Source organism: Pleurodeles waltl, chromosome 10, assembly GCF_031143425.1.
Source record: "Pleurodeles waltl isolate 20211129_DDA chromosome 10, aPleWal1.hap1.20221129, whole genome shotgun sequence".
Taxonomy (NCBI): domain Eukaryota; kingdom Metazoa; phylum Chordata; class Amphibia; order Caudata; family Salamandridae; genus Pleurodeles; species Pleurodeles waltl.
In genome coordinates this window covers 1,019,777,081-1,019,790,602 of record NC_090449.1, presented here as the reverse complement: position 1 = coordinate 1,019,790,602, position 13,522 = coordinate 1,019,777,081, and the positions used below count along the sequence as shown (strand labels likewise).

Below are 13,522 nucleotides of genomic sequence, written 5' to 3'. Positions count from 1 at the left end.
TTTTCAGGTTTGTTTTCTAAACTGGTCAAGAATCACATTCGAAAAACATTGGAGCTGGGGGATTCCCATCTGATAGGATTTCAAGTTTCCCTCTTCTCCTGACTTCATGTAACTGTATACCCAAAGCGAAAGATTTTATGGCAAGGCACGGAGGTCAATATTATGCAGACTTTGTTTATTGCTCCCATACAAAACAGCCACAAAATTAAAACATTTATATGAGAATTCTGTCCAACATACAAGACAATTAATAAAACCCTGGAACCAGCAGCCACCTTCCTTCTTTACTTGCTGCTCATAGACTGTAAGTAATACCTGGCACGAAAATTGGAAACATTATAGAAATCCCAAATCCTGGAACATTCTTAAGTAAAGTCATAGAATTCCATCAGAACTAACTATTTTCAGGCTTCTGGTATCAAAGAGTGGTCTTTGGGGTTGGGAAAATTAAATTAAACCAGTACTGCTGTACAACTCGTTTATAAATTCTTTATAGTTAGATTTCATCAATATAGTTTTGTATGTGATGGGCACAAAAGTTGTTAACATAGTAACATAGGGCCAGATGTAGTAACGGTTTTTACCCATTCTGTGTCTATGGGAAAAAGTGTTCGTACATGTGGCCCATAGTAACTTAAAATCTTTCTGTCAGAATTGGAGCAGCAAGCCCGAAGAAGCCATAACCCAGCAGAGAACTGGCTGTTGAATACACCCATTTGAGAAAAGTTCTAACCAGTGGATGGTAGGTCCTGCAGCCTGAAAGTTGAAGGATTTCTTGTCAAGCCTGGCAAGAGGTTAGCAGATATCAACCCTGCAGCCTGCATTGCTCCACCTATGCTGATTCCCCATTACCTGGCTCTTATGAGAGCTACATTGCAGCTGGAATCAAAGATGTCCTGGTGCACTATAAATGGACACATTTTCAGTTTGATTGTTTTAATACTAAGTTTACTAAACTCAGTACAAAGGACAATTGAAAACAAATAAAATGTCCTGGTCTCAATCTTCCTGGTCACAGAAACAAATTTAAGCTAGTGTAAGTATGGAAAGTTGATAATAATTGAGACAGTTAATGTGTGATATCTATAATACTAGATACGTGTATTTTTAGGAAACTGACAATATTACAGTCTTAGGGTGTTATCTGTGACTGAACAATGCCATGACAATGCTGAGCACAGGAGACATTGTAAAATGGGAGTAATCACTCCTCATATTATCATTGGTGTATGAAGAGACCTCATCTCAGCTGTATCATGAAACAGAGCAACCCAAACTGATGGGGAACCTCAATTAATAAATAATATACTGGATAAGTAGGCAACAGTTGCATGCCATATACTTGTCTATGCTTGCACAACTTTTTAGCAAGCCAGAAGGGTGGTACAACTTGCTTCTTTCAGCAGACCACCCCGTACCGTAGAGTTTCAGTGCTCTTTGCATCATAGCCTATGAACGTTGCAAAGAGCTACAGGATTCTCCTGTTAGTGGATAATACCTTCCACGAGCAGTGAAATCATAGTCCTGTTTGATGAAGACGCTATCACTTAGCCTCCATAGTTGTAATGGCGTCTACATACAAGCAGCATATATGCATTGTTAGCTTGGTTTTACCCCTGAAATTTAATCACTTGTTTATTTGGGCCAAATTATTGTTTATCTAAAGATTAATCGCACTATTATTACCTGCACTTTTCTCCACTGAGCACTGCATTGTTTACACTGCACTAAAATTTTTTTGCATTATAATTACTATTGGGCAGAATACAATATGTATATTATTTGGGTGGTTTGGATTTATATTTAACCACAGAATTGTGTTCTTTTACCATCCAAAGAATATTTTGATGGAGAGCCTTTGTTCCAATACATAATTTTACAGTTGGTGGTCTTCCTTTGCACATTGATGACAGAAGGGGCACATTCCTAGATTTTTGTAATACATTGAGGTTAAACAATTATATTCTTTTAGCATGTACCCCCACATAGCAGATATTGAAAAAGTTATGTTGAGATTTTCTCTGACTAATAATGGTTGAGTCCTAAAATTTAGCTTTCTCAAACAGTGATCAAAGAAAAGCACTAGATTAAGTGAGACTTCGAAAAAGGTTTCATTCATTGCACAATTGGTACCTACCCGAGTCTCTCCCTCTGGCCTTTACTCTTGCTTTCACCACTGGCACCTCAATGTCTTCTTCGTAGCTCTTCTCCTGTTCTACAGGCTCCAGAGTGGCTGCCACTTCCTCTTCATATGCATCACTGGTTGGCTCAGGGGCATTAAATCCTTCATTATATTCTGGATATGGAACTCTGCCAAGATAAAGTGTTGGTAAACTGTTAAAAAATATATTTCAACCTTATGTTTGTACATTTAAGATCCTATACCTTAATTGCCCTAGCTATCTTATTTACAGGGGCAAATTCTGCACATAGAGCAGGTCTGTGAAGACAGCTCCAGTGAGGACTACAAAATACCCCAGAGTTGGACCCCAATTAAAGTAAAATTAATTTGGAACCTTATATCCGACACCTTTCTACCGCCTCTCGTTGCTGTCTGCATTCATCATGGCCACTGACTTCACCTACTCAGGGGTGTAGCTTGGGTGGGCGTTTGGGGTGTTACACCCCCCAATAAATGTATTTTCAGCTAAATAGTTTGGTATGAGTGCTTTCAGTCCGGTATTGTGAGGTTTAAGATGGATTTCAGCATGAAATTTCACATAGACATAGACAAAAACACACACTCTCACTCTCTGCTTTGAAAGTTCTTAAAAATACTGGTTAATTGATCAAATATTGTGTTTTCTCTCTAGAAGCTCCTACCAATCATTGTTTCTCTCCCTTTCCTCTGCCCCTTAGGCCTCTCTCCTGCACCGTAATTGTTGTATAATGTATTTGAACATTACCTGCCAGCCTGATAATTGGAAAATCTGAAGCTCAGACCCCCTCAGTCTTACTGACAAGCTACACCACTGCACCTTCTACAAGGAAAACACGTATAACACCTATCTTCCCTTTATTCATCTTTCCTTCTGTAGCACTTGCTCTCAGGCTACTTCTGGGTGGCACTTTTCTTTAAAATTGTAAAAGGTATGTCAGAGTCTAAAAAGGCAATGCCACAGATAACAAAGCTTGTTTAAATATGCACTGATTTTAAAATAGAGTATGATATTAGCACACATTTCGAATTGGACAAGTGCAATGAGTTAGACATTTAAGGAAAAATATGCCAAATCACTCAATCTGCATAACTGACAGATGGAAGATTCTATGGGATTCCTCCTAGAGATTAATTGCTTTGATAGTAATCAAGAGTGATCAATCTTTCATCGGTTTATCTACGACTTGAATATTTATTTTTAACTTCATGTTAATCTCTGGCTACATTTTAGGAATACCTGGGTAAATCTTGGAATTCCCTTTTTTAGCTTTCTTTCCCAGATTACCATGGGATTCATATTTCAAGGACATGAAATCCTCACCCACTTGTGTGGCATACTTGATCACCAGGTGTGCTCTTCATTGGGCAAGTGAAGGGTAAAATTATCCCTACTGGTTCTCAAATATGGGACATCTTGATGGAGATATTTTTCTAGGAAATGTTCTCTTATTGGTTGTAAGAGTATTCCTATTTGTGCGGGACCCTAAGGATATATTGAAATTACTTGAACGTGAAGAAGAAGGCTTATATTAGTGTTCCCTATGTTAAGATAACATTTTAATGGTGGCCAATAAGATTGCCTATTCTCTCTCGTCCTTCTGCGAGGCCATTTTGCACTGTTACACTGACTACTGTAAAACAAGGGCGCACTCACACGCCATTCCCCCTTCATACATATCAAATGTGCACAAAAAAGTAAACTACAAACTCAAAGAAAAATAGGAGGATAAGGCTGAGTCTACTGAGGTACCCTAGGAATAATCTGGTACTCATGAAAATGCCATTCCCACTACATTTAAATGCCTGTATCTGCATTCTCTTTAAAATTGTCAGAGCACTCAACCAGCAGTTTCCGTCTGATCACTCATTGATCAGAAGTGAAGTGTGTGAAACATTGAAATGTGGGGGCCAGGGGGTTCATAAGTGACTAAGACAAAGTTTTATAAGCAATCCTCTTCTTAATTAGTAGCAAGTGGAGTTTGATTCCAGCTTGGGTGACGAAGTAAAATGGCAACTTGCATATCTTTTGCACTGATGGATTCTGAATCCATTATTACTGTGTGCAGAAGCCTGCCACCAGAAACACTCTACAGTTGTGACTCTGTGTTGCAGGATTGCTGCTTTGAGCTTGGAAGATGCTTGAAGGCAATGCTATGCTAAGGTAATTGGAAAACATGGAGGTCTTTGTAATTCAAATCTATAAGAACTGCAGTCCTTCAAACTGTAAATAAATAAGCCTTGGAGCGTGGCTAGGCATGCCATCGTGGAAGACACTGCTTGATCAGTTCCTGCACCCGGGCAGCTCTTTCGGCGATGCTTGGTGCTGCTGTGGATCATTAAAGGTCCTGTGGCCCCTCCTGCATCTGCAGAGTAAGGGTGCACCTGGTGGAGCGTCCGACCAAAAGCGCACGAGTGCTGAATGGACCACGGGAGGAGAAGAGCCAGCAAGACATGGTGGGGATCCAGACCCATCCAGGCTGCTGAAGTCGGAGGCAAAGGGCCTTCACACATTGCAGAACCTCTTCCCTGGGGGGTGGCTGTCGGTGTGCCACGGAGAGGGGCCTGGGCCTGAAGGAGCGGGTGGGTCGCCGACGCTGACCGGCTGAAGCCGAGGCAAGCCTGGGAGGAGGCAGGCCCTGGACTCCGTGGCCAGATGGAGGCCCCAAACAGGGGTGCTGTGAGACGCAGAGCCCATGTCATGTTCCAGGAGGTGATCGGGTGTTGAGGGGATAGTGAAAGCACACCGGATTCCGTGACATTGCCTATAGGGTTGGACTCTGCTTCCCCCACCCTGCCTCTGATGGGCCCTAACCACCCTGGAGGGAGACACACGTGATAATTAGGACTGTGGACGAGGGGTTTAGATTGGAGGGCACCCGAGGTGGGCTTGATTGTTAAGTGCCCACAGATGAGTGTTGGGAGTTGCTACTTGTGCCACTCACCCACATGCCTCTTTCCACCCCTCTCTTACAGGAAGTGGTGACACAAGAGCCTACAATTACCACTGAACTCAAATACAAGGCATCACCCAAGGAACTTGAACCCATCTCATCAGGAACAAACTTGGCCAGGAGTGGAGGGAGGCCAGGGGCCATGAGAACACTATACATTCCGGCTGCAGAGGGGACCACCTCTCCCTGACTGCTTGTGCTGCACCCTTTCCATGAATCAATGACTCAACAGCGGACCTGGACTCAGGGTGTAGGGGTCTCCCACACTATTGAACAATTGACTCCACACTTTTGGAAGTGTAGCACATGCTAACCCACATAAGATGGCATGGTACAAGCTGGAAGCTCAACACACACAAAGCAAACTTGACAAATGTTGCAACCTATTTAGCCCTCCCCAACCGCCCTGGACATTTTTTTGGGGGAAGCCAGAGTTGAGATATCACTGCTTCGTCAGAACGTTTGGGGTGCGACTGAGCGGGGCACCAAGGCAGAGGCTCACATCTTGGAATTGGAGGACAAAGTAAACTAACTCACCACCACGGTGTCTTGCCTTTCTAATATTTCACAGAACTTAGAGACTAGAGTCAAGGATGCCGAAAACAGGGCAAGATACTGCAACCTTCTCTGTATGGGATTCTCTGTGGGGATGGAGAGGTCTGCTTCAGCTGTTTTCCGAGGCCACTGAATTGCATACTGGGTGCCCTCGACTCGTCTGTACTCCTGCTTCATCATTGAATGGGCCCAGAGATCCCTGGTGCAGAGGCCTCCTCCCAGTGCTCTATCTTACCCTCTCATAGCAAAGATCCTCAATTAAAATGAACAAGATACAATCATGTGAGAGGCACACCAAGTGGGAGTCCTGATCCTCCAATCTGAACCCATAATGATCTACCCCACCTATATGTAGACTCCATGAAGACAATAATCTAGTTCTGCTTAAGGTGCAGCAGATGCTTCTGGGGGGAAGTACGAGAAGTGGGTTAGTTGGGAGGTGGTTATTCATGTTAGCCCAATCGGACGTTTTTCTCGTTTCTAGCTTCTGTTTTGATTGCCGCAGTCATATACAGGACAACACTTTTATCCCAGAGCACAATACGATCTCACTCTCTGTGTACAACATGCAAGTTGGGACTGCGAGAGACCACCTTCATGTATGTCTAAATACTCACTTCAATGTGTGGGTTTACAGTTATGAAGTGCAATGCCAATAGCCTTAATGACTGTGTTAAATTCACTGTGGTCCTGAGATTTGCCAACAGGAGACTAGATGGGGAATAGATGTCTTCTCCTGGTTCACAGTGAACATGACAGGGTGTTCCATGCTGGATACACAAGAGGCTTCCAGGGCACATCAATTCTCATACATAATTCATTCACGCTTGCAGTCTCTCGATTATCATATGACTCCCTGGGAAAATTTGTTGTGGGCGAGGGTATTCTAGAGGGGTTCCCTATTTCCTTCCTGAATTTTTATGTCCCTCCGCTCCTGAGTAAAGAAACTCTAATGAAACTCCAAGACCCTAGACTAGAGTTAATCAAGGAATTATTACTGTCATAGGTAGGGACACAGCCCTCTAAACAGACACAATGATGCCTGGCCACTGCCACGTTATCCCTCTTCTGATTAGCGCTCAATGAGGCCTTTGGATGGCCTTGAGTAAGTAAGTTCACGAATAGGGCAACATATCAAGTAATACGATCAGGAACACCTCCCTCCAGATAATCACTGCGGAGGTCAATGCCCAAAGGGGAAATCGTCAGGGCAGCAGACATAGCAGCAATGTTTGTGGCAAATTATTGCACACTATGTGCCACCTTGTGTGCTGCCCCCCAGAGGATTGTATGACAGAACCAGGCATGGCTTAACAGCGTGGTCTAAACCACGACCGCATCTTTACAACGCATGCCTTTACCTTGCATGCCTTTACAACTAATTTTGTTGTAAACGCATGCTTAGTAAAGGTATATGTGGTAAACACGTGTGGTTCTATCATACAACCCCCTCTTAACATTAAAAACTACCCAGCTCCCCCCACCCACCCTGAGGCCTAAAACTACCCCTACCCCTAAAAACCTCCACCCCCAAAACCTGGCCTCAAGCCCCTCCCCACCGAAGCCCTAAAGCCATGCTCCTGTTAAAAAAGAACTGCCCAAACACTGCCCCAAACCCTGGTCCCGGTTATAAAAAAAAAAAAGCTACCGACCCCCCACACCCACCCTGAGCCCTAAAACATTCACCCACAATAAAAACTAAATTATCCCCCCACCCGCCCTGAGCTCTAAAACATTCCCCCACCCCTAAAAACTATGCCCCCCAAAACCAGGCCCTCCCTGCCCTTAGCACTAAAACCTTTCCTCACCCCTAAGAATGAAATTTCCCCTACACCCTGCACCCACCCTGAGCCTTAAAACTGCCCCCCAAAATGTCCCCTCCAACCCTACCCTACCTTTAAAACTACCTCTCCCTCCCCCCGCCCTGAGCCCTAAAACAGACCCTCTGTCAAAAAACAACCCCAACCACCCGCTCGCCCTGAGACCTAAAACTGTCCCTTCACCCCAACTCCTCACCCTCTGCCCTGAGCCCTAAAATTGCCCCCCAAAATTGCCCCTTCCCCTCCCGCCCTCCAACTCCACCCTGCTCTGAAAATTACCCCAGGCTCTCCCCACCCTGAACCCTAACACCCACCCTCTGCAAAAAAAACAACCAAACCCCCCACCCCAAACTGCCGCTTCCCCCACCCTGTCCTTTAAAATGCACCTCTTGCCTCCTAACCCACCCCAGCCCCACGCACCCCCCTGCCGCATCCGTAGCTTCCTTTCTCTCCCCGCTATTCCCGCTGTGTGCCTTAACCACTCATTTGCGTGTTTAAGGCACATGCATGGTTCAGGCAAGCGTGGTAATGCTTGCGCACTTATGGCACGCATGGCTCTGCCTGCGTAGAAAATGCCATTTCCCTTCTCGCCCCCCCCTGAGAGGCTTCTCATCCACTCATGGAGGACCTACCTCTTCTATTCCTGGATTCTACCAAGAGTCGAGTTCTTGAGCAGGCCCTACATGCAGATGAGATTTGGCAGGCCCTCCTGGAACCAGATACTATAAAAACACCGGGACCAAATGGTTATCTGGTGGAATACTACCGACGATTTGCAATGCTTCTAATACCTCCTTTTCTCAATAGATTTCAAGAAGCGATTGACAAGGGGCGTTTTCTTCCAGATCTGGACCTGGCCACAATTGTGGTAGTGGACAAATCAGGCCACCCTGCGACTGCTGTGAAGCAAACCGGCCAATATCTAATTCAGAGCTTAAAATCTATGCCAGACCTTGGCCAAACGGCTTTTCCCCCTGCTACCATACTTAGTCCCCCAAACAAAGTGGATTTATGCCACACCTGAGCACCAGACACTGTATTCCCGGGGTACAGGTGGCATTGGCCCACTTCTCAGACAAACCAAGCCCAGCCGCTATAATGTTGATGGATTTCGAGATGGCTTTCGATTCTGTTGACTGGGCCTTCATGGAGGGCATATACATAAAACTGGGCTTTAGACCAAGATTTTTCTCCTGTGTCAGGGTCCTATACTCACATCCAAGGGAGCAAGTCTGAGTCAACGGCACCCTCTCAGACTCCTTCCCAATCGGATGAGGTATCCGGTAGGGATATCTCCTTTCTCCCCCTCTTGTTTGTGCTAGCTAAAGAGCCACTGGCAATCTGGGTCTGATGTGATGCCCAGATATGGGGCCTTGACTGGGGACTAGCTGTAGAGGACCAAATAGCACTTTTTACGTAGACAAGATTTTCCTTTTTTTTGCACAGCCCTCCCTCACGGGTCCTCGCCTACTCCAAATGATCTCCCTATACAGAGAGGCATCTGGCCTAAAGATCAATTGGTATAAGTCTCTCTTAGTCCCACTGAAGAGTGACCTGAGCGTGGACTGGCAGGTGCACTTGCCGATCCGCAGATTAACCTTCCAGTACTTGGGAGCGCATACTGGCCTAGAGTCAAGCCTCACGTGGTTCCTGAACCTGACTCCTCTTGCATCTAAATTGTCGGCAGCCCTCACCACATGGTCCAGACTTCCACTTAACATGTTTGGTAGGGTGGCATTATTTAAAATTATTATGCTCCAACGTTCCTATAATTATCTAGAGCTTTTCCCACCCAAAACCCGAGGCCTGGTTCTAAAACATTACAGACAAAATCTGCTCATTCCTATGAATTAACAGGTCAGCCAGAGTGGTGTATGGTAACTGCATTGAGTCCAAATACAACAGCCGGGCATGGTGGACATTTGTCTACACTATTGGGCCACATAACTTTGAAATGTGGATAACTGGCTGAGTGGGGGATGGCAAGACCCACGGTTCCATGTCAAAGTGATCCGAATTGGTCAGGATCAAATACTGCAACACAACAAGTTTTCTCATCTGAAAAACCAATGCCTAATTGGCAACATTTCACTAATTTCTGTGTGTTTTCCCCAAATTCTTGCTTCAAGCAGGTAGCTCTATTCCTGAAGTTACCAGGTCACTTTTTTTTATCCTGTTTCAGAGGAAAATGGGAAAATGTGTCCAAATTTAATCAGACTCTTAGACCAAAATAGCATCTAAAAATATAAGCAGTGGAAGGACACAAGTGACGCATCCATGCTCCAGAGGAGGGACAAACACACAAAGGGGAAATAGGCTTACAGCAGTTGACCAATAAAAAGCAAGCAAATGAGAGTGACACTGAAGCCTCTGAGCCCACTGTTTGAAAACAAAAGTTCTCAAAGAAACAGCACATGCGTTGTCTAGGCAAGACCTAAAACAACTATTAACTTTAATCCTATGCAAGAGGCACTTCCTACAGTACTAGACAAATTGGAAATGCAACTAAACCACTCTTCCTCGTAGATATTCCATAACGTCCCCAGATTCATGGCGTTACCTGGAAAGATTGGACTTCGATCTATTGAGAACGCTCAAAGGGCACAAGAAGCACTTTTTCGTCTTCCACCCATTTTTTTAACCAAATTATATTAAGTTTTTAAAGCATATACATTGATTTACATTACATTCTAACCTGTGGATTACACAGGACATGTGATTAAAACATTTAAATTGTATGCATGCATACATCACATGTAAAAGGCTGAAGTCATTGGTTTAAACAGTAACTAAACTCCGAAATCAATGCAGGTACAACAAATTGTATTATAACCATTGGCACGCTATATGGTATTTTGTTTACATACCCCAACACTATAGTTACCCCTTCTTTCACAGGTCACGTCAGGTGGGGACTGTGGACAATGGTTGGGGAGCGGTCCAGGTCAGTGGACAATCCCTCTGTGTAATGATCGTGCATTAGGAGGCCCAAGAGGGGTATCAATTGAAGTGGGTGTACTAATGAGTAGTACCGGGTGGGGTAGGGCCTCACACAGGAGTTTCTCCTAGTACAGCTGCAGATCTTGCAGTTGCAATGGGGATTCTCTTCCCACTTAAGTGCCACCCATAATGAGAACACCACAAGGGAAATTGTTTAAAGTGAGGCTCTTTCTTGTTAGTGGAGTCCTGTTACATCCTTGAGAGGTCTGTTCTTCCACTTCTTTGATATCAGCTATATTTGGTGATGTAAAAATGAATCGGTCGTGCATCAGGAGTGTGCGTCCTGACATTTTATGCTGATGTCACCCACAATAACCACTTTAACATTTTCCATGCAACTACACAGTTCAAGTTTATCAAGTCAGTGCTTAGTCCAGCTAAGTAAAAAATCGGTGTTCATGGTTACCTTTCCATTGGCAGTTTCACAGAAAGGATCAGTAATTATGACTTGCATTTATAATAAGTTATTGGATATGTCATATGAATGATCATCGTTTCCAATTTGGTGTTGATTGTTTCCATCCACAGTTTCACTCAAGTGGGTAATACAAAACAAGCACTGGCAAAGATAATAGGACTTGATTTAATGAGATAATGATTGCAGCATTAGCCCATTAGAGCAAGGCACGCTGGATGGAGCCAGCAGCATGGGACAAAAAGGGCTATCGTTTTAAGGTTGTCCCTAATAATGTAGTTCAAGGCTAACACTCAAGTGGAGTTGGAAGGATACACTCAAACAGCCATTAGCATTGGGTGAGAGACAAATACTCCAGAGGCCTGAGCCAAGACGTGATTGACAAAGTCTCAAGCCAGTGGCTGAAAGAAACTGATCAACTAAAGTCAATGCTTGACAGGGCCAGGTGCAAAGCCAACTCTATATACAGTATATATGATTAGGAGTAGGTATGCTGGATTGCTGCACTCAAAACCCATAAATTAGAAGTGAATTATCAATAAAATAATGAATGTCTCATGTGAATAATCCTCTCATCCGTTATTCTTCCAAACTGGGAACAGTGGCACGTTGGCAGGGAGTTATGACAGATGTATCAGTAATTCTGCCTGCGTAGTTCTCATCTATGGCATTAATAATGCGTGTTGTGGTTTCAGATGCAATAATTATGGTATTTGTTAATATACAATCCTATTGAGTTCGGAGTTTATTGTGTGTGATAAATGTTGACTATTCCCAACCTGTGCCCTCACAAATGGCACATAACATGGATTCTGATGTTTACAACTCTAAACACTACTTATTGTGTTTTTTATCAGGCATGCTTTCTTTCTGTAAACATTGGCAGGTTTAACGTTTATCCAAGGATGTGAATTTCATCACACCACGTAATTACTGGTTGCGGAATAATCTGCAAAGCTCATAATTCTGAAATGTGTGGGAACAATAGTTACAACAGAACATATCAGAACTTACACACACACACTTGTAATTGATACCAAATGGTCTACAAATGAATTGGGGCAGTGTGTAATGCATGAATACACATGGATGGCTGAAAGAGGTTTGCATTGGCCTCTTCCAGCACATCTCATAAGTTCCACATTTCCAATGGATTACTTCCTTTAGCAGGCGCTCACCTCTCCACTACCGATACCAGTTCTGCTGGCAGCGATGACCGTGCATCTCCTCGCCCCTGGCATTCTCCTCGGATCCCTGGAGGTGGGTAGGTGTTTAAGTCGCCTGTGAAGAGGGTATGAAATTGTATTAATCACACATTGTCTTTTTTGAGTTTTCAGAGCAGCACATCCATCAGGAAGGGTAAGATAACTAGTAATTCACAAAACTGTAACAACTCAGTGGCCAAAGAAACTAGCTTTGTTTCTTATATTTTCAGAAAGTATCTGCTGTTGTCATTAATATAGGGCATTATTATTTTCATGGCTGTGATGTCCCACATGTTTAACTATCTCATATAAATAAATGTGTGGGAATCTACTTTTTTTCCAAAATCCAACATTTACAAATTTTACAGCCAAACACATCTCCATCAGATGAAACATTTTTATCACAAAGCTATGCCAACACCCTGGGACCTATTATAAGTGGCCTGTATAATTTCTGATAGGGCTAGCTACCAGTCCCACTGGGAGTCACAACCTCTAAGGAAATACTAAGGGGCTGGAATTTTTCACTTGGTGCTTTACCTGTGAGCCGGATAAAACCTGGCCCGACCTAAAATGGAGAAAAACGTGTGACTATATTCAGAAACACCAGATCCACATTTTATTTCAAGTTAACTTGGAATCAGCTGTAACTTTTGAAGCTCCTCAGAATTACTAGTGCCCACAGAAATAGTAATTTCCAAAGTGAGACAATACCTGGTCAACTACCCCTGATAGTCCCAACCTCGCGCCCCTTGTATTCAGGTGCTCTTTACCTTATCCTAGAAAGTCTGGGAAAATCACTGGATTTAATCTGGAGAGAGAAGTGGAGGATCATGGTTTTCTATATGACAGTACTGCACCAATGTTCAGCTCATGACTTATCTGAACTATTTTATACAAATCATCTCAATTTGATTGAAAACATTAGACAGCTACCTATCGCACAACTTTGAGACTGCATCAAGTTGAGGTTGCCATTATAACAACTGAATTTGTAAATAACTGGTGAACGAATTATTTTCTCTTTGTAGTTTAAAAAGAATTGTTAATTGTTTCAATATGCCTGTTAAACCTTTTTGACTAGTTTAAATTGAATGTATCCATGATTCTTCTGTCCCAAAATGGTTAGCACACAGTTAATAATTTATGAATCTATTCTCTTCTCTGTACAATTTAAGCTGTTCATTGTTTTAATCTGCCAGCTGGATCTTTCTATGTACTCCTTGATAAGAGTATTTGAGTGAATTGTTGTAGTAAATTATTCCTACCTTACTTTTTAATGAGTGTATAATGTTGTGTTTTAATGTGTCTTAATTTTGTAAATTGGAACCCTGTCGAAGCCCTTGGTGTGTGGGTGGAACATGTTGGTGGAACATATTGGCTACCTGGCTGTATTTTATGAAAGAGGTCGGAAA

General features: G+C 43.3%; 1 protein-coding gene across 1 annotated transcript in view; it reads right to left on the bottom strand.

Annotated features, from left to right (window-relative positions):
* LOC138262145 (collagen alpha-4(VI) chain-like) overlaps positions 1 to 13,522 on the bottom strand; it is a 343,879-nt gene that overhangs the window by 33,418 nt on the left and 296,939 nt on the right. The window contains exons 39-40 of the mRNA XM_069211929.1: positions 12,081 to 12,183; positions 2,138 to 2,310 (exon numbers count right to left, since the gene is read on the bottom strand). Coding sequence (XP_069068030.1) covers positions 2,138 to 2,310; positions 12,081 to 12,183 — 276 coding nt within the window. The remainder of the gene's footprint in view (positions 1 to 2,137; positions 2,311 to 12,080; positions 12,184 to 13,522) is intronic.